Below are 27812 nucleotides of genomic sequence, written 5' to 3'. Positions count from 1 at the left end.
AGAGTTTGTATGTGCTCCCTGTGTTTGGGTGGGTTTCCTCTGGGTGCCAGAACATTCTGTGTAGGAAGGTTAATAGGCTTCTCACAATATGGACCCAGAGAACAGGTTATGTGTTTTATTAAGGAATTTGGAATGTCAGTTCCACTGGGGCAGAGGCCATTGTGAATGATTCTCTGTGCAGTGATCGGTGCTATATAAATAAACAGCATTAATAAGAATGACTTTCATTTAACCAGACACACCCCAAAGAGGGTCTCAGCCTGCGCCGGCCCGCCTGATTCCCCTGCCTTTATCTTTGCAACGTATTCCCTATATTAAACAACTTTTGCCGCATTCCTGGTTCTACAAAACGATGTGGATGATTTATCTGCAACAATACTCCAAATTAATTCCCCAGATGAAGACAGCACAGCTGCAGCGAACATCTTAATATCAGCGTAATGGCGGCCCATCTGGTAAGACTAACCAGTGTCGGAGTGCATTTGGTTCTGATGTTTGATATTCAGCTTGAAGATAACTTGAAGATTTAGCATTTGACAAAAAAAAAAAGAGACTTGCTGGAAAAAGGGGGGCGGCCGGACATACAGCACATTTATTCTCATCGGAGGCGTTTCATTTTTAGTATTATTATCTTCATATTATTGCAAATTTGCCCAATAATAAGGGGCGTGATAGAGAGGTGGACCGCAGAGTCGATGTTTGCCAGGTTGGGCGTTTTTGTGTACAGTGCATGCATCACGGTCGCACTGCGCGTACACAACAAGTCATTAGTGACAGTGAAAGCAGTAAGAATTTGTTTGCAAAGTGAATGACAGGTAGTGAGTGTTTGGGGGAGGTAGTGAGGGGGGGGGGGGGCATGTTGGACTGAGGCATGAAAGGACCAACGGGGGGAAAGCAGTGATAGGGGCCTATACCTTACCTCCCAGAAAGAGGGACTCTCCCAAAAAGGGGGCAAGACCTCAGGAAAAGTGGGTATGGCTTTGTGGGAATATTGCCCTCGTGAGCCACGCCCCTTGTTTTCATCACTATGGGGGCATGCCCTCTGTCCCTTTCTCCTGTTGAATAGACGTTGTGCTCACTTGCACAACATCTGTTCACCGCTAGCAGTCTCCCAAATGCCACACCCACTACGGGGCACTTCGGCCCACAAGTGAGATAGCAGGACAGTGCAAGACAAACGGGACTGTCCCACGTAAATCGGGACAGTTGGGAGGTATGCTATACCTAGGGGTGTGGCCAGTCTCCAGACGGAATGTGGCCAGCCACCACAGAGGCTTGGATAACCATTAAATTGCACATGGGCTGGGCCCTATTATGAGTATTCAGTATACATAGTAAATACTGCTAGTGCATGCATGATAATGTAGCAGATTAATAACAGCAATGCGCTGTAGTGAATACACCATAGTCTTGTGCCGTATACTGTAACCTATGTTTAATGTATAATTCAAGTGCACAGTTTGGACCCTTATCCCTAGGGGGGGCACCTAGGCATTGGTGCCCAAGTAGACAGAGAATAATGTCTAGGGCGCACTTCTCACCTGAAGCTAAGAAGGTCTGTATGGTGCCGCAGGTCACTACTGCTGTGACAACCCTAAAGCATAAACATCTTCACGGTTCACACCCCATCAATTTAAAATAAATGTACACAAGTGACTAAACCCTAACTAAACTAATGCTTAAAGCATGATGTAGAAATCACGGGACATCCTAAAGGATATTTCCACCAATCGAGGCATGAACAATCTTTGGCTGGCCCAATGGGATACAGCGGAACTCTAGGGGCCCATTGTGCCGCTAGTAAAAAAAATAATCAACAGAATATTTGTTTTTTTTCTGTATCAAAGCTACCTTAAATTATTATTCAGCAGAATTGGGGATCTGCTGCATGGACCCAGTTACAAGTCAAGGCAGCATGGTTGGTGTAGTGGTTAACATTACTGCCTCACACCACTGAGGTCAATTCCCAATCATGGCTGTCCTGTGTATATAAAACGGTTTGATTTTTTTTTTTTTAATCTCCGGCACCTTCCCACATCTTACCTAACGCCGCCAAAAACAGACACTTCACACAAGGGATAATCAGACACCTGATGCGTCCCGATTCCTTTGGAGCCTCATGTCCAAAATTGCTCTGCTAGACATTTAGACTGCAGGGAGGGTGTGTGTGTGTGTGTGGGGGGGGGGGGGGGGGGGGGGGGGGGGGGAGGGGAGGGGGGGAGGAGGGAGGGCGAAGATCTCCTCCATTCAAAATCAGAATAGTTTCATGCTCTACGCTGCATTTTTAAGCTCCTTGTTAATACGTATCAGCACCACGGACAGCGTCACTGTACAAAACAACAACTTTACTTTCAGATTCCATTTGTTTCTCCAGTTCCAATTTTTTTTAAGAACGTTGTTTTTCGGGGGGGGGGGGGGGGGGGGTACGGTCCCAGTAATTGCAGGAGACGCACTATGTAACATGTGCCATTAATAAGACAAGTGCTATTATCTCTGCATCAGAGTGTGCACTTTACTCAGAACAAGTGGGCTCCCGAGGAGAAAATCGCTACTAGAGTAGAAGATTTGTGCGAGATTGCTGCACTAAGTATGGGAATATTTAAATAGAACAACAGGTTCTACCAGAACGTGAATAAAAGCTCCATCTACCACTCAAAACCCCCCAGCAATACATAACACAACGACAAAATCTCAGTTCCAAACAAAAAGTTTGGAAAGTTGTGTCCTTCCCTTTAATATTAGAATGGTTATCTTAAATCATTTAAATGATGATTTAAAATAAAATCAGCCCCTAATGACTTCAGTGTTTGCCACTGAGCATGAGACACATCATAGAGTGTAAGCGCCACTGGAGATAGATACATCATTATGCTTCCCGCAACCCCTGTACGGTGTGACGGAGCAATGGGCAGTGGTAATGAGCATTTCAGGGAAGTTTATGGCATCAAAGGACAGTGCATAGTGATACAAGGCTCTGGGAATGGTTGCAGCTTGATCCCTACACCGCAGGTCCATCAACCTTGACATCGCTGGATGTCAGGCTAAATTTACATATTCATAGAAAAAGAAACCGTGGGTGCGAGTCTCTGAGCGGCACAACTGCACTAATTGGATGAATTATTATGACCACCAGGCAGTTTTATGCTACACATGGGATAGATGAGCAGGGCTCCATCTGTATTCCACAGATAGTGCTGATGTAATGTATGGTATGAAGGTATGTAGAAAGAAGTGTATCACTCATGAAATGATGGGTACACGGCGCGTTCTGTGCATCCCATAATATTGTATACATACAAAATATGTTACATAGAATGTGACGGCAGATAAGAACCACTTGGTCCGTCTAATCTGCTCTAAACACATGCACACACTTACACACTAGGGCAGTGATGGCCAACCTTGACACTCCAGCTGTTGTTGAACTACACATCCCAGCATGCCCTGCATCAGTTTCAGCAAGGCCAAATAGCAAAACTGTAACAGGGCATGCTGGGATGTGTAGTTCAACAACAGCTGGAGTGTCAAGGTTAGCCATCACTGCACTAGGGTAATTTTTTTTTAAGTGAGACAATTAACCTACCAGCATATTTTGGGATTGTGGAAGGAATCTGGAGTGTCCGGAGGAAATCAACGCAAGTACAGGGAGAATATACAAACTCTACACATTTAGCACCAGGGTGGGATTCTAACCCGTGACCTCAGTGCTGCGAGGCAGTAATACTAACCATTACACCATCCGTACTGTCCATGTTACATTCCTATGGCTAATGCCATAAAAAAAAAAAAACATTTAGAACAATCAAATTGATAGTTTGTATCAGAGAGATAATAAGGTCCAGTAAAAGTATCAGAGAGATACCAAGCTCAAGAAAATAAAAAAACACATACACACATTTCAGGCAAAGTACAATGCAGCAATTAGTCAGTAGGGACTTGCTTACTACAGAACTTCAGAAAGGAGCAGCAGAATGCAGTAAAATGTGTGTATCACATAGCATGTCAGCTTCTTCGTTCAGAACGTATAGCATACTTGCCTACCTGACCCTCTCCATGAGGGAGAAAATGCTCTGTTCCTGGACTTTCCTGGTAATGTATGATTGCCATCACCTGTGGTGAGCTAGGTAATTGATAAGAAAGGTGTTTCACCACAGGTGATGGCAATCATACATTACCAGGACAATCCAGGAACAGAGCATTTTCTCCCTCATGGAGAGGGTCAGGTAGGCTAATGTGACGTATAGGAGTCTGCGACAATAGCAAGTCATAGTCAGCAGCACCAGTCACAGACATGACTGGCCTGCTTCCAAACACTCAGCAGGTCACTGATTGCTGGTCTTCCCAATCAGAACCCAGCTGGGCTCAGCCTCAGGCTAGAGATGACATAACACCTCTCTCAGGTGTTACCACTCACCTCCAGCCCTGATGGCTCATACGGGGAATCACCTGTCAGACATCCACTACAGTATAAAAACCTGCTGAGTGCACTTCTCCAGCGACTACTGATTAAGCAGATATACTGTATACTTCTACTCATTTACAGATGAAGTTAGTGGCGGCTGCTGCATCGTCCTAGGTGTGCAAGGGGGAGCTGGCCAGCACATACGAACATACATGTGAAGTTGTATGTAACGTATGTCCTGGTTTCCTGTCCCCGGGAATCAGCAGCCACCGCAGCATGGGACACACTGCTCAGCCTGTCAATCATCATTTAGCCCGCCCCTGACTCCCACTGGTTGGTTTCACAGGAGTCCGGGGGCACAGTCCGCCATAGGAATACATGGGGCTGCGGCTAGTCACAGCTGGGTGTATTAAGACACATCCACGTGAGCCTATGCGGCCGTGCCGCGGGTGCAATGAGCGTGACTACATCTGTATATGCATAAAACAAATATTAAATGGATACAAATATTAAAAGTATGTCTTCTACTAAAATACCGATGCAAATTAAAAGCATCCCTCTAGGCCTTCTGTTTAGTAAGTATTTATTTTATAACTGAGATAGATGAAGAACTATGGTGGTCATTCCGAGTTGATCGCTAGCTGCTTTCGTTCGCTGTGCAGCAATGAGGCAAAAAAACTGCACTTCTGCGCATGCGTATGTGGCGCAATGCGCACGTGCGAAGTAATATTACAACGTCTGATGTAGTTTCACACAAGGTCTAGCAAAGCTTTTCAGTCGCACTGCTGGCCGCAGAGTGATTGACATGAAGTGGGTGTTTCTGGGTGTCAACTGACCGTTTTCAGGCAGTGTTCGTAAAAACGCAGGCGTGCCAGGAAAAACGCAGGCGTGGCGATTGCAGGGCGTGTTTGTGACGTCAAAACAGGAACTGAACAGTCTGAAGTGATCACAAGCGCTGAGTAGGTTTTGAGCTACTCTAAAACTGCACAAAAAATTATGCAGCCGCTCTGCGATCCTTTCGTTCGCACTTCTGCTAAGCTAACATACACTCCCAGTGGGAGGCGGCATAGCGTTTGCACGGCTGCTAAAAACAGCTAGCGAACAACTCGGAATGACCACCTATAGATGAACGTAGTGCGTTCTACAAGAGTAACCTTGGAAAATAAATTATTTCCTGTCTGTCTAACACGTTTAACTGTTTCAACTGTCAAGATATACTTTAATAAGATATTTTAGCAACATGTGAATATTAAGGTAGCCATGTTTTAATAACAGAATAGTTCTCTGAGCCTGTTACATAGGCCCCATGTAGTTATAAATTGGCCGCCAAGCAGGTCATGTGGTCAAGTAGGGGAAATGTGAAATTAGAAAAGTAAAATGGCTGCTGAACAGCGATGAGTGCTCTGCGGCATGCCGTAGTGCGAAGGCATCATAGTCCGGCTACAGTAAGCTGCGATATGTAGAAACACTGTAGCAGGACACATATGTATAAAATGTTTTCTCTATATTTTGTTCTATTTGTACTTTGGTTATTTTCTGTTCATGATTTATTAAGTAAAAGTTATTGTTATTTAATTCTTGACTTGACATTGAATAATCTATACAATACAGTATCTCTTTTCACTGCGTTTTCTAAGAGACTGTTACAACTTTGTTACCCATCAAATGAATGTGTGAAGTTATGATATATGGGTCGGCCTTTACGGGACTGTGTGTAAGGCGCTACCATCCGGATTATGTCCGGAATTTGCGTTCAGGTATCACTTCGGTTAACGCTTGAAGAATAGATGATTTAAAATTCCCTCATTTTAAAGTGAAAACACATAGAAGAAAAACACTGGCCTTAGGGCCTAATTCAGACCTGATCGCAGCAGCAAAATCTTTCTCTAATGGGCAAAACCAAGGGGGTGATTCCGAGTTGTTCGCTCGTTAGTTTTTTTTCGCTACGGAGCGATTAGTCGCAAACTGCGCATGCGCAATGTTCGCAGTGCGCCTACGCCAAGTAAATTAACACAAAAGTTTGGTATTTTACTCACGGCGTAACGAAGATTTTTCATCGTTCTGGTGATCGGAGTGTGATTGTCAGGAAGTGGGTGTTTCTGGGCGGAAACTGGCCGTTTTATGGGAAAAACGTGGGAGTGTCTAGAGAAACGGGGGAGTGTCTGGGCGAACGCTGGGCGTGTTTGTGACGTCAAACCAGGAACGAAACTGACTGAACTGATCGCAGTGGCAGAGTAAGTGTGGAGCTACTCAGAAACTGCTAAGAAATTTCTATTCGCAATTCTGCTAATCTTTCGTTCGCAATTCTGCTATGCTAAGATACACTCCCAGAGGGCGACGGCTTAGAGTGTGCAATGCTGCTAAAAGCAGCTAGAGAGCGAACAACTCGGAATGAGGGCCCATGGGGGCCATTCCGAGTTGTTCGCTCGCGAGCTGCTTTTAGCAGCTTTTGCACACGCTAAGCCGCCGCCTACTGGGAGTGAATCTTAGCTTATCAAAATTGCGAACGAAAGATTAGCAAAATAGCGAATAGACACCTCTTAGCAGTTTCTGAGTAGCTCCAGACTTACTCGGCATCTGCGATCAGTTCAGTGCTTGTCGTTCCTGGTTTGACGTCACAAACACACCCAGCGTTCCCCCAGACACTCCTCCGTTTCTCCAGCCACTCCCGCGTTTTTCCCAGAAACGGTAGCGTTTTTTCGCACACACCCATAAAACGGCCAGTTTCCGCCCAGAAACACCCACTTCCTGTCAATCACATTACGATCACCAGAACGAAGAAAAAACCTTGTAATGCCGTGAGTAAAATACCTAACTGTATAGCAATTTTACTTGGCGCAGTCGCACTGCGGACATTGCGCATGCGCGTTAGCGACTAATCGCTCCGCTGCGAGAAAAAAATACAGAGCGAACAACTCGGAATGACCCCCCATGTGCACTGCAGGTGGGGCAGATATAACATGTGCAGAGAGAGTTAGATTTGGGTGGGTTATATTGTTTCTGTGCAGGGTAAATACTGGCTGCTTTATTTTTACACTGCAATTTAGATTTCAGTTTGAACACACCCCACCCAAATCTAACTCTCTCTGCACATGTTACATCTGCCCCACCTGCAGTACACAGTTTCCAGTATAGTTTGGTTCCAGTGTTGTTTCAATAATCTCACACAGAGTAGGAAAAGTTCCTCGAGGCAGAGGAAGGTCTGCACAAACACAAGTGATTGTGCACTGGCAGCCTCTGTGACAGATGAAGCTTCGTGCACCTGTGACCCAAGAGCAGACAATTATGCACTGACAAGCTAATGCTGAGCATCAAACATCATTTCGAGCATCCCAACTGGACGAACAGCACTAGGCAAGGCTTCAACAGCAACATGTTACACCTGCTAAATTGAAGAGAGCTAACTGGGCTTCTATGCTAAAGGTGGCAAAACACAATGGGGGGGATTCAGACCTGATTGCCGGCTGCTAAAATTGTTGTCCTGCGATCAGATAGTCGCCGCCCGAGGGGAGTGTATATTCGCAGTGCAAGTGTGCGATTGCATGTGCACGCCGAGCAGTTAAAAAACTGCAGACAGCTGCAAATCTGTTCGCACCTCACTCACCAGTAAATGAATTTTCTACTGTGTGCAGTGTGTGCGCAGCCCAGGACTTACTCCTACAGTGTGATGAGAAAAGGCTGATCGGGGCCGGAGCTGACGTCAGACACCCTCCCTGAACATGCTTGGGAACGCCTGCGTTTTCCCTGTCACTCCCAGAAAATGGCCAGTGACTAGACTACCCCCAAACGGCTTCTTCCTGTCAACCAGCATGCGAATGGCTGTGCAAATGCATTTTTCGCACCAGCCTGTCGCTGACCGGCGATGCCTGTTGTTGTTTGCCGACACGCGTGTGCATTGCGGTGCATACACATGTGCAGTTAATTGCTGAAAACGCACAGCAGCGATCAAGTCTAAATCGGGCCCTGTGATCTTTTCATTGCGCTCATCCTCTAATAACAATCAGGAAAATGAGGAGGATCGCCAGTTTTGCCAGGCTCTAAAATGGAAAGACATGTCCTCCATTATTGTATAGTCCATTTTCCACTATTGGAGGTTCCACCCACGGGGGCCCGGGACTGACCACCTGGGACCCGGGACTGACCACCTGGAGCTTAGGACTGACCCCCTGGGGCCCGGGACTTACAAAATAGGCAGGGCCTTCTTGCTGACAGTTACAAACATTTGTCAGACACCGTAGCCAGGGACCCAGCAGTGAATGCTGATGACTTGGGGCAGATCATGATATTGCCAGCCACATTTATCGGAGGACCACATGAGTATACAAAAGATGCGGTCACATATGTAAGAAACTATGGATGGCCCAATCTCTTCATCATATTTACATGCAACCCAACGTGGACGGATTAATCAACAGATAATGCATGGTCAGAAGGTTACGCATAGACACGATCTGACAGCTCGCGCCTTTTGGCAAAAAGTTATTAAGCTCATTGCTGATATTTACCAGGGCAGCCTCTATGGAGAAGTACGGTGTTGGATGTACTCTATAGAGTGACAAAAACATGGACTTCCCCAGGCTCACCTCTTAGTGTAGCTAAAAGAAAAAAATGTTTGCAAATCAAATTGATGATGTCATACTTGCAGTGATCCCTGAACCGAATAAAGACCCTATATTGCATGGAAATTGTAATTAAAAATATGGTCCATGGTTCATACGGTCAATGTGGTCATATGAATGACTATACACCTTGCATGATAGCAAATGCACCAAAAAGTATCCAAAACCCGTCCTAACCAGGACACAGTCTAACAAAGGCGGATATCATCTCTACAGGTGGGGAGCCCCTGCAGAAATTGGCTTTACCACCCAGATTAATATTCATGGGGGTCTGCAGGTCATGGTGGTAAACACCTGAATTATACCATCCGCCCCTATTATACCCCCCCCCCTCTATCCTCAACAATATGTCCTGCACTCATATCAACATAGAGTATTGCTATTCTGTGCAGTCCATTAAGTATATCTGCAAGTACGTGAATAAACCCAGTGACCAGGCGGTGTTCAACGTTCAAAAGGATGGTGCAAACATCAACTATGCCGATAATAGACAAAACTATCAGGCAGGTAGGTACATAAGCAGCAGTGAGGCAGTGCAGCAACTGTTAAGTTTTCCAATACACGAACGGCATCCGGAGGTGACTCATTTGGCATTTCACTTAGAGAATAGTCAGGTTATTTATTTTAATTCACGGAATCTGCAGGAGCACATCATTAATCCGCCAAAGACAACTTCAACAACTTTCTGTGCACTTAGCCAGAATGGTGATTTGGCTCAGACCTTGCTTTACTCAGAAGTGCCCAAATTTTACACATGGAAGCCTATCAGAAGGTATGGAAATGACGTGTCCAAGGTGTACAGTACCTGTACAAGGAGACCCAAATAGTCGATTAAGCAAAACTGTGGGATGTGTTTAAACTGTAGACATTAGTAACTTTGAATGTTACTGCTTAAGATTACTTCTTCACATAATAATTAGAGGACCTAACTTTTATCGACTAACGGGGGTCATTCCGAGTTGATCGCTCACTAGTTATATTTTGCAGCGCAGCGATCAGATAGTTGCCGCCTACAGGGGAGTGTAGTTTTGCTTTGCAAGTGTGCGAACCCTTGTGCAGCCGAGCGGGCCGAAAAAGTTTTTTGCAGTTTCTGAGTAGCTTTGGACTTACTCAACCCTTGCGATCACTTCAGTCTTTTAGGTCCCGGAATTGAAGTCAGTCACCCGCTCTGCAAACGCTTGGACGCACCTGCATTTTTCCAACCACTCCCAGAAAATGGCCAGTTGACACCCACAAACGCCTACTTCCTGTCAATCTCCTTTGCTATTGGCTGTGCGAATGGATTTTTCATTAAATCCATCGCCCAGCAACGATCAGCTTTGTACCCGTACGACGCGCCTGCGCATTGCGGGGCACAGGCATGCGCAGTAGTGACCTGATAGCTGCACTGTGAAAAACAGCAGCGAGCGATCAACTCGGAATGGCCCCCAACGAACCGTCAACAATCATCACAATGCAACCAACGTGGGTTGCTCTAAAATAATAAGCACTGGGAGAACACAATGAAAGAAGCTCTCCTTTGTCAGTTACCAACTAAAATAAGACAGGTTTTTGCTATTTTAGTTAGTACAGGCGGCTTATCAAACACAAACGTGCTGTTAAACCCCTTAATCTTACGCTAAAAGATCTCAGAAGCAGTTCCGACCTCATGGGAGAGATGGTGGTGTTGTTAGCTAGCGACTTACGACAGCCCTTACCAGTAATAGCAAGGGCTACTCCAGCAGAGGAACACGTCTCAAGGCATCTCCATGGTGGGATAGTGTGACAAAATTACATTTGACAAAAAAACCTGAGAGTGCGCCTCTTTAACGACGCACCATCTTGAACATATGCACCCAACTGCTAGAAATCGGAGATGGTTGACTTCAGACAAACACACAAAATGACATTCCCAAAGTGTTTTTGCAATATAGTCACTTCGATAGACAAACTCATAACTAGAGTTTTCCTCAACATTCAGAACAATTTAACCAATGAAAATTGCTTGTGTGAGAGGACTATATAGACCAAAAAAATTATATGGTCAGCCTGGTTAATAACATCATCAAAAAACACCTTCACGGTAAGGAAACATCATTTTACTCAATCGATACTGTGATCTACAGTGACGAGAGAATTTCATATCCGGTAGAGTTGCGCAATTCTCTAGAGATATCAAGAGTACCTTCTCATAAGTTCAAACTCAAAGTTGGGCTTTCAGTGCTATTGATGCACAACACTGATGCACCCAAACTATGTAATGCAACAAGATTACATATTACGAATTTTGGAAAAAATATAATCGGAGCTATCATTTCGTCAGGAACGGCAAAAGGAGAAAATGTCTCCATCTATTATTCAATGTTATAGAGCATTGAGGAGGGAGGTATCTCTCTGGAAGCATTGGGGCCCCATGAAAGTTATGCTATGGGGCCCTGGGGCTCACAAGGTTCTAGTTACTCCCTCCCAATGACTCTCGAAGTGATAACTGTGGACAAGTCCTACCACACCCATTGAGAACCAGTGGTCTAGGTTATCCATGAGGTATCCTGGACTCTCAGCTCAGAACAGGTGTCTCTAAGGAGCCTGTGTTACTTGAATCCATTTTTACGTTTGTTTTGACAAACAGAGATGAAGATGGGGCCACAAACTAATATCTTGCCTAGAGACCCATGGGATAGTACTTAAATTCTGGATACGAGGGGTGTCACTGTGAAGGCTTATCAGGCACTGACCTCTGAGTTTATTGGCCCTTTAAGGCTGATTTAAAAAGCATGCAGATATCTAGAAGCAGAGAAAGGTCTAGATTGCAGACAATGCCATCATTTTACAAGCCCCCGACACTATCTCCAGAGGTAATATCCCATAAAATTAAGCCGAATGAGAAGATGTTTTGCCAGCTACCTGCAGCGGAATCACCAGATGAGCAGAAATACTTAAGCAAACATTATCTTGTTCAAATACAGGCATAACATTTCTCTATTCCACACATGATAATAGCTTTGTAATTCAATTATAGCTAGTATTTGTATTGAGGGATTTATCTCCTGCAAATATCTGCACCGGTGCGAATCTGCTCTCATAAATCCTAGGCGCCGAACGAGATTATTCCGCTGAACGTTACAGTTACAAACGGCTCTTTCCTATCAGAATCTGTCTGTAGCTCCTCGGGGTAATCTGACCTTTCACAGATACTGGGAGCTGACAGAACGGTTTTAAGTGAACGCAGATCGGGGAATTGTTGGAAGAAAACGCTAAATCTGCAATAAAAAAAAATACAGCAAGTTTTATAACTTTTTTTGTATGTTTGGGATGTGTGAAAGTTGCAAAGGACATATTCACAAAGGTGCGTCAGCCTCAATAATATTATCAGGTTTAGTGCAAAGGTAAAAGTGTGCAAAGTGGATTTTTTCAGTAGTAGATCCTGGGACTAATTCAGACCTGATCGGTGGGCTACTAATTTTGCTGTCCTGCGTTCAGATAGTCGCCACACCAGGGAGAGTGTAAATTCGCCATGCAAGTGTGCGATCGCATGAGTACGCCGAGCTGCAAAAATTCAGTGTGTGCAATGTGTGCGCAGCCCAGGACTTACTCCTCCAGTGCGATTGAATCCTGCTGATCGATGCCGGAAGTGATGTCAGACATCCTCCCTGAAAACGCTTGGACACGCCTGCGTTTTTCTGGACACTCCCAGTAAACGCTCAGTTACCACCCACAAACAGCCCCTTCCTGTCAATCAGCTTGCAAACGCCCGTGCGAATGAAATATATAAATATCACCAGATCCCCCCAGCGAGGAGAATCATCCACGGCACTGATTCTCCTCGCTGGGGGTTCTGGTGAGCTGTGCAATAGTTACCAAGGGATCTACTATGTTATATCGATGCTTGGGATCCCCGGCGCCAATATACTGGCACCGGGATCCCGAGTGCCGGCATGCCAGCAGCGGGGCGAGCGCAAAAAGGCCCTTGCGGGGTCGCTGCGCTTGCCAAGCTGCGGGCACAGTGGCGCGCACTATTTATTCTCTCACCAGGGTTGCCGTGGACACCCCAAGAGGGAGAATAGTAATCGGTATGGCGGCTGTCGGGATCCCGGCGTCGGTATGCTGAGCACCGGGATCCTGACAGTCGGCATATCAAATGCCTCCCGTCAGACACAGGCAGCATGCTAACTTTGGAGTGCCGATCCAGCCGCTTTTATATATATATATATATACACAAGTTACCAGCCCGTCAAAATGACGTAATTTAATTATTTATTTACTGGTTCTTATATAGCGCAGCATACCCCGTTGCGCTTTACAATTGGAAACAACAATGATAAGACAAACTGGGTAATAACAGACAGGAATAGAGGTAGGAGGGCCCTGCTCACAAGCTTACACTCTATAGGGAATGAGGAAGGATACATAAGGGTAAGCACTATCTATAGGGCTGTAACACACAAAATGTGAACTGTTGGTAGATCTCGAGGACTGGTTTGGCCAGCTCTGTTATATAGGATATACAGACCAATTGAATTTTCAGGCTACACACAACTGTAACAGCTAACTTGTACATAGCCTATTTATTTGCACCTGACTTACTAATATTTGTGGTCCTTAACCTTAATGCATATTAAATAGGTCCTACTGAATGTAGAGGCTGCATTTTCCAGAATTCCAGTTCCCCTGCCCACGTGTATCAGCAAGAATGAGAGGCGACATATTGACTTATTGATCGTTTCGTCAACAATGCCATCCATTGATGCCTCCGTGTCAGCTGAGAACTGGAAGCACCGGCTGCGATGGAACCCGACGTGTGAAACTGAGACATCGATTTGTGGGGATAGATAATTAAATTATTGGGAAGGGAGGCTGGAAAAATCGGTGCTAAACCTATTGCGTCTACTTCTAATTAAAGCACAATTCACATGCAGACGTAGGCCAGTGTAGGGGAGAGAAGGAAATGATATTAAGTATGTTTCACTTGTCCCCCGGTTCATCTGCAAACTCAGCAGTGCTAAGGGTCAAATCCATGTTCGTAGGCACATACCGGCGCAGTGGCGACTTTTTAGGCTACGGACTTGCTAATCAACACAAGTGACGCTGACGGCCAGAAAATAAGAGGTGTACTGTACACATACGCAGCAACCGTGCAATAATGAGGAACATCAACTGCTCGAGTAAACCTACGATCCTGCAGACTGGACACGGCACTCACTCCCCGTTATGTCCCCCAGACAGCACCATCCTGCCAATCACTCTGCAATGAAATCCTCACTGCAAGCGGCATCGAAAAGGCACCTTGGCACATGCGCAGTGCGATCGCAGCACATGCACCGTCTGACGATAATTGCTTAGTTACATGAACTTTGGCATTGCTTACAAACATGAATTAAGGGTCTATTTACTAAGCCTTGGAGAGAGATAAAGTACCAGACAATCGGTTCCTAGCTGCCATTTTTTCAAACCCAGTCTGTGACCTGGCAGTTAGGAGCTGATTGGCTGGTACTTTATCTCCATCCAAGGCTTAGTAAATAGACCTCTTAGGCCCTAAGTACAGCAGTGGTGACAATTATCCCAGAAAACAGTACAACAAATGTGTACTGCTCATATAAAGTACATTGAATATAATCATATTGTATAACCCAGGACTTTCAGGCCAGTTCGAGACGGCGCTCTAGGGACACTGGCCAGTCTTGGCCATTTTGCATAATTAACTGTCTGTGAATGGACAATTCAATCTACTGTAATTATTGGCTTATTGGCAAATGCCTACAAGATGGTAGGTGCACAGCAGATGTGAGTAAGGAGCTATGGGGCCGAGTCAGACCCTGTCGCAGATGCGCTAAAAACCTATGAAGCGATTTCTGCACATCTGTGCATGCGATTACGCCGGTACACGCATGTGGGAGGTACTAAACTGAGTTCTCTTCAGAACGCAGTTTAAGACCTGGAGGGGGGCGGGAACATGGCATAGATGCCGCATTTTGTGGGCGTCAACACTCCATTTTAGGGGCGCGGTCGGGACAACAGAGGCGTTTCCGGAAAGTTGGAGGGGCGGGCTGTGGCGGCTGTGTGACATGGCGGGTAGCTGTCTGCTTGTGCAGGTAGGCTGCGCGGGCAGAGGGCTAGTCGTAACATGCAAAATCATTATCGCCATGCCATACTGTGTGCGGGGGGCAGGATCCGGCATACAGGGTGGACTTGCAGTGGGCTCCCCACCCCCCCACCCCCAGCATATCAAAGAAATCGATCGTAAAATAGAATTAGGCCCTATGTCCATAGATTAACTCCAAACCATGTAGGTTTTATTGAAGATAAACAGCAGTCAATATAATAAGGTATAAATATCCCCTGAGCTAAGTACTGTGCAGCCATACAGCACTGGGACACTCCAACAAAACAGTGACAGGCTTGGACATATGCAGACCCTTTTTATAGAGCCAAGTAAACAACATGCACCTGCAGTCTTCTTAGCCTGACCTTTAAGTCTTGTGACTTAGACATGTGATGCTATAGTGGCTGATGAGTCGTGCACAATAACACTCAATTAAGAGACAGCTTTGAACCATTTAACTACATGTCAGCATGGCTGAGGTGGGAGCAGGAATAGAGAACTTTGTTACATTTTGTGGCCTCATCATGCAGAATTAAGATTACACTGGAGTTACAGTATGTGCATCCTTGTGATATGAATGAGTAATATATGCAATACATGTACTGTTCACATACAGTTACATACGTTGAATAACGATATATTCCTGGAAAACCGTGCCCCACTGCACCCTCCATTTTTTCCCCCTCTGATCTATTCTGTGTTTGTCCCTATGCAGAGCCGTCACCCCTGCATCAAGCACCGGCTATGATTAGAAGCAGAGTATCCCATATGTTAAGAACAGATCAATCGCATAAATCAAACGATCCGCGACCTCTCAGCAATCAAAGAGTTACACTCCCATCCTGACGCCATTCTGATGATACCGCGGCATAGTCTTACACAATATAATTTACATGTTCTTTATGGCCTGTGCATAGAATTCTTTAATTTATCTCGGAATATTTTCATAACTACAAACTTGCGCTGAAATGTGTGGGAGAATCCTTTATTCTTTAACTAGAGCTGTCACCATTTCATGTGATTCCTAACAAAATAGTGTTCGCAACGCGCCCGCCTTTCCCTAGCTCTTCTGAATTCATTAAACCTCTTCATCTATAATCAACAAACAGCAGCTAATAACTGCAGCGCTGTTCCCTGACATAATATCCGAGCCGCTAGCAACCTATTTTTAATTAGATATCGCCTATACTGCCTGTCTTCAGATCCTAATATTCTGCAGAACAATTAGCAGAATGGTCTGCGTTTCCCATTTTATATTGAATTAATAATCTAAAAGTCACTGCAGAGAGTAAATACATCACCTAAATTCCTGCAAAGCTGCGCAACACTGGTGATCCTAAAAGGCTATTAAACCGTATTTCATGTTTGAGGAGCTTGGGGGAATTTAGACATTGTTACCCCCATATTTATAGCTTAATTATATCGTAATAAAAAAAATGTACATGTCGTTCGGCATAGCAATGTGCAAGACGGTATTATCACAAATATAATATGTATCAAACGTAACCACTTAATTAGTGCAGCCGTCTGGGATACGACCGCAAAAAGATGGCTTCCGTTGACATGGATGGATGCCATGCAACTGTTGAGTGGTTAAGGACACGTCAGTGAAACTTCCATGAGCAGAACCGATTTCCTCCAATTGATCTTCTACCCCATGCACCCCCTTCCCCAAGCTGTGATTTGTGGTGTGGGATCACCTACTATGTGCCCTTGCTGTAAAAGCGGCATTCTGGAACGAGTGCACCAAATACAAAAGTTAACTTCCAGTGCAGATGGGTAACAGTAGATCCCTACTGAGCACTATACTAGTGATCTGTACCCCCAGAGACCTGTGCCACTGTGCTTTGCATGAGGAGCAGGGGTATGTGCCACCAGAGGGGACTTATTGCCACTGGAGGGTTGGTGGAGTAATGCCACTGAGACATTTACTGCCACTGTTGGGTACTGACATAATGCTTCAATAGGGACCTATAGACACTGGGTTGTGAGGAACAATACCACTGGAGAATCTATTACAGTTGAGCGGGTCTGTCACCATTGGGGGTGGGGGGTGTGGGGGGGGTGTAGGGATGTCTTTTACTAATGGGGGCAATGCCACAGGTGGGGAGATAATGCACAGTGATTAGAAATTGCTACATGGATTTTGGAATAATGATACAGGGGGTCTGCTTGGCACCCTCATAGGATGGTGCCGGACACTCCGTAGGCATATTTTTTAAAATAAAATACTATTAAATAAGCGTATAAATTAATATTATTTTGCTTATTAATACAAAAATTTACCATTTCTAAGACGTGTTTGGAAAAAAAAATATCTGTCAGAAGTGGTTAAAGAACATTTCCAAACTGTTCTTATAATAGGGTCTGTCCACTGAGAACAGCTAAAAGTAAATTTTAACTAAAGATGAACGGTTCGGTTTCCTATAAAACTGAAACCACCTAAACTTCCGTATTACGAGTATATCCAAGTCCCGGCTCGAGTCTTCCTGCCAGATTCGGATCCGAAGACAAGGGAAAACATCATCTTCCCGGTGTCTGATCTCAGGTGTTTTGGATTGCGTAAAGGCTCTCCCTTTTCAAACAAGATGCTGGAGGGAGAGGGTGTGGGGTGTGGACTCTGAGGCACTAAAATTAAGTGAGAGTGTGTGGGACTGTGGGCTTTGTGTGGGACTGTGGGCTCTGTGTGGGACTGCTTTGTGTTTTCAAGCATTAAATAAAATAAAACTGTTGTGTGATATTAAGACACTGTCTTAAAAATAACGTAAGTAGGTTGCTATTACAAGGAGCGCTGTGAGTCAATATGGACCAGTCGATAGAAGAGCAGGAGCAGCAACCAGTACTAGTGCTGCAGCTGCTGCCAGTCATGATAGTACTACAACATCTACTAAAGGTGGTCCAAGGGACTCAGAGTTTAAAAAAGGGCACCTGAAATCTAAATATTTAGCATTGTTAAAGAAAACATCACCTCATATGATGATGATGATGATGATGATGATGATGATGATGCAACACCTTCTCACTCTGAGTCCACTAGAGGTGTCACCTTTAAAACAGACAAATCAGTGCCCAAAAACAAAGAAGAACACTACAGCTGAAGAACAAACTATGTGTTTACAAATCTCTGAGGAAAGTCTAGGGGTGTTCACGTTAGCTATGTGTGAGTCTGACTTGTCTTCTAACATTGTACTCATAGAGAAGCCTCCATTTTTACACCCTCTGCAAATGTGGAGATGAGCAGTACAAGTAAAGATGGTGACATAATAGTAATTGAGGATGCTAGTGTGGAAGTGCAACAGGATGAGGGGGATATATCTGTATCTGACAGTAATTAGGATGTTTATGATGTTGTTTGTGTAAGTCAGTCCCCAGTGGCAGCAGTTCTTGCACGTGATAAAAAGAAAGCCTGGACATAAAACCAAAAAAAGCCACCTTTTGGGTGTGGAATTATTTTGACCCAAATCCTGACAACATTTGTGAAGGAATCTGAACCATTTGTGAGGCCATAGTAGAGGTAGGGGCATTAACCATCTATGCACCTCCTCCTTGTTATATCCTTTGCAGTGAGTTCATGCAAGTTATTTATCAAAATCTGAAACATATCCTGTAAAATAATAACAAAAAAATAACAGTCCAGTATCAGCTACTAGTGGTTTAGACCAGCATATGCAATCTCCACTGCCAATACCTTCATCATCAACCTGCTCATTAATGATCAGAGGTATTCCTTCCAAAAAAATTGTGTAGGGGCCCAAACAAACCAAGTTCTTGGTTTGTTAAGGTGTGTATGTCCTTTTTAATATCCTACATAAGGGTGTGGGGGAGGGCCCAATGACAATTCCATCTTGCACCACTGGTGGACTATATTTATTAGAAAAATCATGGTATTATCCCTCATATTCAGACTCTCTGGTGCACCTCATAAATGTTTTACAGGGGCATGTTATAAAATTAGGAAGGAGGTGGATAGTATGGCCAGAAGCCCAGCATCTTACATTTTTGTTAGTATAAGATATGCTACTTTGGAGTTTCCAGCTGCGCAGTGCAACTGTTAATTTTCCTGGCTTGTTTTTGCAACCCTTCACTATTAATATTATATCCTTTTATGGTCTGTTGTCTTTAAAAAAAAAATCTAAATTAAAATAATCAATTTAAATCAATGAAAGAATGAATCAATCAATCAATCAATCAATCCTTTACCTGCCTGCCACTACATATTCCACCTACATTTCTCTGTACTGCTCTTTGGCCTCTTTTTTTGAAAGCATTCTTTCTATTTGGTTATATAGGCCCTCATTCCGAGTTTTTTCGCTCGGTAAAAATCTTCGCATCGCAGCGATTTTCCGCTTAATGCGCATGCGCAATGTCCGCACTGCGACTGCGCCAAGTAAATTTGCTATGCACTTAGTAATTTTACTCACGGCTTTTTCATCGTTCTGGCGATCGTAATGTGATTGACAGTAAATGGGTGTTACTGGGCGGAAACAGGCCGTTTTATGGGCGTGTGGGGAAAAACGCTACCGTTTCCGGAAAAAACGCAGGAGTGGCCGGAGAAACGGAGGAGTGTCTGGCCGAACGCTGGGTGTGTTTGTGACGTCAAACCAGGAACGACAAGCACTGAACTGATCGCACTGGAAGAGTAAGTCTGGAGCTACTCAGAAACTGCTACGAGGTGTGTAATCGCAATATTGCGAATACATCGTTCGCAATTTTAAGAAGCTAAGATTCACTCCCAGTAGGCGGCGGCTTAGCATGAGCAAATCTGCTAAAATCCGCTTGCGAGCGAACAACTCGGAATGAGGGCCATAGTTTATTAAAGTGCTATCCATCCTGCCGCTGCTGTGCCGCAATGTTTCATAGATGTGCTATATGCTTTTAAACTGCCGCGTGTTTGTGCCGCTGCTCTGTTGCTTAGGTTAGCCAGCCAGCCTCGGGCCAATATTGGTGAACAAAGGCCCTCATTCCGAGTTGTTCGCTCGTTAGTTTTTTTCGCATTGGAGCGATTAGTCGCAAACTGCGCATGCGCAATGTTCGCAGTGCGCTTGCGCCAAGTAAATTAGCACAAAAGTTTGGTATTTTACTCACGGCGTAACAAAGATTTTTCATCGTTCTGGTGATTGGAGTGTGATTGACAGGAAGTGGGTGTTTCTGGGCGGAAACTGGCCGTTTTATGGGAGTGTGCGAAAAAACGCAGGCGTTTCGGGGAAAAACGCGGGAGTGGCTGGAGAAATGGGGGAGTGTCTGGACGAACGCTGGGTGTGTTTGTGACGTCAAACCAGGAACGAAAAGGACTGAACTGATCGCAGTGGCAGAGTAAGTCTGGAGCTACTCAGAAACTGCTAAGAAATTTCTATTCGCAATTCTGCTAATCTTTCGTTCGCAATTCTGCAAAGCTAAGATTCACTCCCAGAGGGCGGCGGCCTAGCGTGTGCACTGCTGCGAAAAGCAGCTAACGAGCGAACAACTCGGAATGAGGGCCATTGTGCGCTGTGAGGTGGTCAAAATTGACTGGAAATGAATGTTATTGAGGATAATAATACTGTAGGAATAAAACAGGACTGAACTACAAGATTTTAGTTGTTTTTATCAATTTTCAAGAAATCCAAATAAAAATTTTAGGAAATCCAAAGTCAAGTCCAACCAAAACACTTAATGGTGGTTTTGCCAAAATGGAAAACTAAAACTAAAGTATGGCGGTTCGCGCATATCTCTACTCGATATTTAAAATTCAGATTGTGATCATATCAGCTTCATCTGTAACTAATGCGCCAGATAACCAACATAGGGGGTAATTCCAAGTTGATCGCAGCAGGAAATTTTTTAGCAGTTGGGCAAAACCATGTGCACTGCAGGGGGAGGCAGATATAACATGTGCAGAGAGAGTTAGATTTGGGTGGGTTATTTTGTTTCTGTGCAGGGTAAATACTGGCTGCTTTATTTTTACACTGCAATTTAGATTGCAGATTGAACACACCCCACCCAAATCTAACTCTCTCTGCACATGTTATATCTGCCTCCCCTGCAGTGCACATGGTTTTGTCCAACTGCTAACAAAAATCCTGCTGCGATCAACTTGGAATTACCCCCATAGAAAACGACCATACCGGACAGTGTTTCATATCCTGTCTTCCAATATTACTCATGTGAACAACTCTTGTGATACTCAGTGTATATACTGTACCCATCACAGCCAAACAACTGTGTCTACTACGCAGCCCCTGTTTAATCAGGTTCCATTCCTCTATCACAGATCTGGGTGAGGTTAGTTTATCACTGTTAGCCCTTTTCCCTGTACTGCCCCCTCTGCCAGTGCCAGGAAAAAAAACATTACTGCCTCCCTGCCATCAGATCTCCACCATCAAGGATGACCCGTTAAACCATGGCTGCTAACCATCAGTGGTCCTTGGCCATTCCTACTCCTGAAACAGCTACACTGGTACTAAAACTACAAACACTGACTTTGGTCAAGATCAATACCAAGAATGGAGCAAGAAACGAAACAAGCTTATCCATGATTGCTGACCGGGAGAGTGGGAAGGAAAAGCTTCTTTTGACAGTACACAAGGAACAGACATTCACATACATAGTTCCATCAGGGTCATCACTAAGAAATAAAAGCATCTTACCAGTAAAATCGATTGGGTGCCACAGACTCGCTAAGCAGCAGCCACCGCCTCCCAAACTCCGATGAGCTGTACAGCTGCGGAGAGAGAGATATGAGGGGGTAATAAGTGTCAAGGATATTAATATTAAAAATAATATTAAATTAATATAGAACATGTTACAATGACATAAGACATTGTCGACTTTGGGACCATCCAACCTCTTGAACAACTGCCCCTCCCATGCAGTAATCCAGTACAGAGGTTTCCTCTTAGACTGCACCATTTCTTACTATAGACCAGTGGTTCTCAAACTCGGTCCTCAGGACCCCGCACGGTTCACGTTTTCCATGTCACCCGGCAGTTGCACTGTGTATCACCAACTGTCACATTTTTTAAATCTACAGGTGACCTGCAAAACATGGACCGTGTGGGGTCCTAAGGACCGAGTTTGAGAACCTGTGCTATAGACAGTACGCCGTTTCAGCACTGAAGGAAGTTGCATCCTACCGGAATGAGGGGTCTGTATATTAAATTTCCAGCAAAATTATTTGAATCATGTCATTGCATTGTGCTATTTACGAAGCCATTGGCACAGGAGTATTCACAGGTTTCACTGGAGGTAAATCGGTGCCACTGCTCACTGCCATTCTTATACAGTACACCTCTATGTGAATGGGCTGACTAGCATCATCTTCAGATGGCATTAACCCACGCAGGCAAGATCTGCAAAGCTTTGGTTTGCAGATTTAATAAAATACACCCTCATACAAAACTTTCTTATGGGGACAACTGCTGCGGAGGCCAGCAGACAGAAATGTCTTATGAGATACTTATTGCTGCCCTTAAACATGCAGAATTAGCAGTTTAAGGAGTCTATTCATGAAGCAGTGAAAAGAGTGGAGAAGTGAGCCTGTGGAGAAGTTGCCCATGGCAACCAATCAGCTGCTCCATACAATTGTATAGTTTGCAAATTATAAAATGTTACTTCAATGCTGATTGGTTGCCATGGCTCACTTCTCCACACTTATCATGCTTCATGAATAGACCCCTATGTCTTAAGGGCTAGAAATGATTATTAAGTAGGCCCCTATGTCTGTGGCTTCCTGCTGCCTCCTTTCCCCTCCTCACATCATGTCACTGCCCCTGTCACATGCAGACCTGTCCTCACTGACACATTACTCATCTCCTGATATACTCTGTGCTGCTGGGGACCCTGCTCCTCCCACTATATAACTCTCAGTCTGTGGCTTCCTGCTGCCTCCATTCCCCTCCTCACATCATGTCACTGCCCCTGTCACATGCAGCCCTGTCCTCACTGACACATCACTCATCTCCTGATATACTCTGTGCTGCTAGGGTTCCTGCTCCTCCCACTATATAACTCTCAGTCTGTGGCTTCCTGCTGCCTCCATTCCCCTCCACACATCATGTCACTGCCCCTGTCACATGCAGCCCTCTCCTCACTGACAGATCACTCATCTCCTGATATACTCTGTGCTGCTGGGGACCCTGCTCCTCCCACTATATAACTCTCAGTCTGTGTCTTCCTGCTGCCTCCATTCCCCTCCTCACATCATGTCACTGCCCCTGTCACATGCAGCCCTGTCCTCACTGACACATCACTCCTCTCCTGATATATTCTGTGCTGCTGGGGACCCTGCTCCTCCCACTATATGACTCTCAGTCTGTGGCTTTCTGCTTCCTCCATTCTCCTCCTCACATCATGTCACTGCCCCTGTCACATGCAGCCCTGTCCTCACTGACACATCACTCATCCCCTGATATATTCTGTGCTGCTGGGGACCCTGCTCCTCCCACTATATAACTCCCAGTCTGTGGCTTCCTGCTGTCTCCATTCCCCTCCTCACATCATGTCACTGCCCCTGTCACATGCAGCCCTGTCCTCACTGACACATCACTCCTCTCCTGATATATTCTGTGCTGCTGGGGACCCTGCTCCTCCCACTATATAACTCTCAGTCTGTGTCTTCCTGCTGCCTCCATTCCCCTCCTCACATCATGTCAGTGCCCCTGTCACATGCAGCCCTGTCCTCACTGACACATCACTCCTCTCCTGATATATTCTGTGCTGCTGGGGACCCTGCTCCTCCCACTATATGACTCTCAGTCTGTGGCTTTCTGCTTCCTCCATTCTCCTCCTCACATCATGTCACTGCCCCTGTCACATGCAGCCCTGTCCTCACTGACACATCACTCATCCCCTGATATATTCTGTGCTGCTGGGGACCCTGCTCCTCCCACTATATAACTCCCAGTCTGTGGCTTCCTGCTGTCTCCATTCCCCTCCTCACATCATGTCACTGCCCCTGTCACATGCAGCCCTGTCCTCACTGACACATCACTCATCCCCTGATATACTCTGTGCTGCTGGGGACCCTGCTCCTCCCACTATATAACTCCCAGTCTGTGGCTTCCTGCTGTCTCCATTCCCCTCCTCACATCATGTCACTGCCCCTGTCACGTGCAGCCCTGTCCTCACTGACACATCGCTCATCTCCTGATATACTCTGTGCTGCTGGGGGACCCTGCTCCCCCCACTATATAACTCTCAGTCTGCGGCTTCCTGCTGCCTCCATTACCCTCCTCACATTATGTCACTGCCCCTGTCACATGCAGCCCTGTCCTCACTGACACATCACTCATCTCCTGATATACTCTGTGCTGCTGGGGACCCTGCTCCTTCCACTATATAACTCTCAGTTTGTGGCTTCCTGCTGCCTCCATTCCTCTCCTCACATCATGTCACTGCCCCTGTCACATGCAGCACTGTCCTCACTGACACATCACTCATCTCCTGATATACTCTGTGCTGCTGGGGACCCTGCTCCTCCCACTATATAACTCTCAGTCTGCGGCTTCCTGCTGCCTCCATTCCCCTCCGTCACATGCAGCCCTGTCCTCACTGACACATCACTCATCTCCTGATATACTCTGTGCTGCTGGGGACCCTGCTCCCCCCTCTATATAACTCTCAGTCTGCGGCTTCCTGCTGCCTCCATTCCCCTCCTCACATCATGTCACTGCCCCTGTCACATGCAGCCCTGTCCTCACTGACATGTCACTCATCTCCTGATATACTCTGTGCTGCTGGGGGACCCTGCTCCTCCCACTATATAACTCTCAGTCTGTTGCTTCCTGCTGCCTCCATTCCCCTCCTCACATCATGTCACTGCCCCTGTCACATGCAGCCTTGTCCTCACTGACACATCACCCATCTCCTGATATACTCTGTGCTGCTGGGGACCCTGCTCCCCCCTCTATATAACTCTCAGTCTGCGGCTTCCTGCTGCCTCCATTCCCCTCCTCACATCATGTCACTGCCCCTGTCACATGCAGCCCTGTCCTCACTGACATGTCACTCATCTCCTGATATACTCTGTGCTGCTGGGGGACCCTGCTCCTCCCACTATATAACTCTCAGTCTGTGGCTTCCTGCTGCCTCCATTCCCCTCCTCACATCATGTCACTGCCCCTGTCACATGCAGCCTTGTCCTCACTGACACATCACCCATCTCCTGATATACTCTGTGCTGCTGGGGACCCTGCTCCCCCCACTATATAACTCTCAGTCTGCGGCTTCCTGCTGCCTCCATTCCCCTCCTCACATCATGTCACTGCCCCTGTCACATGCAGCCCTGTCCTCACTGACACATCACTCATCTCCTGATATAATCTGTGCTGCTGGGGACCCTGCTCCTCCCACTATATAACTCTCAGTCTGCGGCTTCCTGCTGCCTCCATTACCCTCCTCACATCATGTCACTGCCCCTGTCACATACATAGATTTCTTTCTTTTTAGTTACCCAGGGACAGCTCTTACATCCTATACAACCTATATGTTTCAGTGTATACAGTATAAATAAAAGAATGAAATGGACATAAATGTGTAAATCAGATTCCCAGAAAACAAACCTTTTGGTCTTGGCTGTAGGCCAGGATCCAGTCTTCTTGCTTGGGGTGGAAGAGAAGACTCTGAATGTAGAACTGGAGTCTGTACTTCTGATATGTGGCCCCTTCATCTGAGCTGATCATTAGGCTGCTCTCGATCTCCGGGTCCGTCAGGAGCATAATCTGGGGGAAGAGAGGAGTGGGATGTACGCTATAATAACAGTCACAGCATAGGGCAGTACAATCAGCCGTGCGGGGGCAATACCAGTATCTGTGGAGAGATCCTGACACTCACAGAGTACGTATGTGAAGCTCAGCACCTAGAACACAACTTGTCTTATCTGAAAGAGCTACAAATACCAATTAATCCCATTGATTCCTGTGCAATTTCAACATCAATATCATTAATTGCATAGGCTGTACGTACACAGACAATTTATTTTTTATGTTTTTAATACTTTACATTTCCAGTCAGTAGCATTGGTGTGCTTATTTCTCCTCACACGGCAAAGGAAATCTTCCCAAAATGGCCCAATGGATTTTTAATTTTTTATTTAGATAGCAAGAAAGTGTGACAAAATCAAATGTGTTCCATTCACCACTACAAAAAAAATAAAAAATACTGTGTGATTCTTGCTTCAGGTTTTATCCACCTTTAGATAAAATCTGGACTTGAAAATTATTTAAAAAAAAAAGAGATTGTATAAAACACATGCCATCAATACCCAACCCTACCTGGCTCCCTGCTATAGCAACTACTGACTGGAATTTGCAAAAGTTCCCCCCCCCCCACTTCCATGATTTGAACCCCTGAAATGCTGAGGATGAGACCCACTTGTCCTTAGCGAGATGTAATCATGTTACCTGTTGCCGGGATCCCGCCGGTCAGTATACTGACCCCACTGGCAATTTGGTGGCTGGGATCCTGGCGTCGGGATGCAGACCGCCGGGATCTCAACCACCGGTAACCCGATCCCAACCCGTCCTAAGCAAAAAAGGGGTTAATCAGAAGTTGCTCTTTGCATGCTACCAAGTGCTTGTACCGTACTGTATATTTTGTGAACATTGTCAAGCAATGATGGGGAGAAACTGTCAGGTAAAACATCTGTCACACCAACATACATTTTATCCGACAAGCTGAAACCCATCGGATATCATGGCCATACACTGTGAGATATCTCCTTCCCCTCCCTGCGGAGTATCAGGATAAATGTCGGGGCGGTAGGACGCAGTAGCGCATACACAGCCAGATGTGACTGAGCAATGATCGTATCAGTTGGATATGTTGGAAGATGTTTCATGGCCGACCGTCCGATCATCGCTGATCAGTCGCAGTCATACATTATGCGATTATCAGCCCAATCCACAGAAATGTACAGATGGGTCCATGTTTATCTTGACCTTTAATAGGATTAACTGAGCCAGGGCAGTCGGACTTAATCCCCTGCTGTAATGATTTAATCCCCTGCTGTAATGACTTAATCCCCTGCTGTAATGACTTAATCCCCTGATGTATTGTTCTCTCTGTATTGTATTGCAGCTGAGAACAATAGATGAAGGGTTTATGTTAATAATCCATGGTGTACCTAGGTGCAGCAGACAAGCCAAGATAACCGTGGACCCATCTGTATGTCTGGGTTTAATCACTGAATTTCCTCACAGAATGTGTAGAAACATTTAGTAATCAGCTGGAAAGTGTGTTCACTAACTGTTGACATCAGACAGACAGCGCGCAACGTAACACTAGACCACCATTACCCCCAATAAAGCACAGCACCTAACGATGTAATTAATTTATGTGAATTGGTGTACAATTACCCAGACCTCTGTGGCAGCATGGTAGTGCAGGGGAGGTATAACCATGCCCCCCTGATGCCACCACTACACTGTGTACCGCTGCTACAGCTGCTGGGCACCATAGGTATTTGCAACATGTTGGGGTATTGTAACTACAGCCACTCCAGTGGCCACGCCCCGTCAGTACCCAGGCCCGCATGATGTCTCTGCGGCGCTGTATAAGTGGGTGGGGATCCGGGGCATAACAACTAGCCAGAACATGCACTTTGCCAATGCCTGAGACTTGCGCTGAATCTTCCCCTCTCCCCCTCAGCCTGCGGGCATAACATACTTTCCCAATTCTCATATTTCCCAATTGGTGTAGGAAAAGTGCACATCTATATACTGTAATAGTGATGAGT

The 27812-nt window shown here is 45.5% G+C and overlaps 1 protein-coding gene across 1 annotated transcript in view; it reads right to left on the bottom strand.

The window, feature by feature from the left end:
- Positions 1-27812, bottom strand: part of LOC135057441 (VPS10 domain-containing receptor SorCS1-like) — a 675310-nt gene that overhangs the window by 296781 nt on the left and 350717 nt on the right. Inside the window, exons 5-6 of the mRNA XM_063963334.1 lie at positions 25639-25797; positions 21727-21800 (exon numbers count right to left, since the gene is read on the bottom strand). Of these exons, the coding sequence (XP_063819404.1) occupies positions 21727-21800; positions 25639-25797 (233 nt within the window). The remainder of the gene's footprint in view (positions 1-21726; positions 21801-25638; positions 25798-27812) is intronic.

Source organism: Pseudophryne corroboree, chromosome 3, assembly GCF_028390025.1.
Source record: "Pseudophryne corroboree isolate aPseCor3 chromosome 3, aPseCor3.hap2, whole genome shotgun sequence".
Lineage (NCBI taxonomy): Eukaryota > Metazoa > Chordata > Amphibia > Anura > Myobatrachidae > Pseudophryne > Pseudophryne corroboree.
This window is presented reverse-complemented; position numbering and strand designations above follow the sequence as displayed.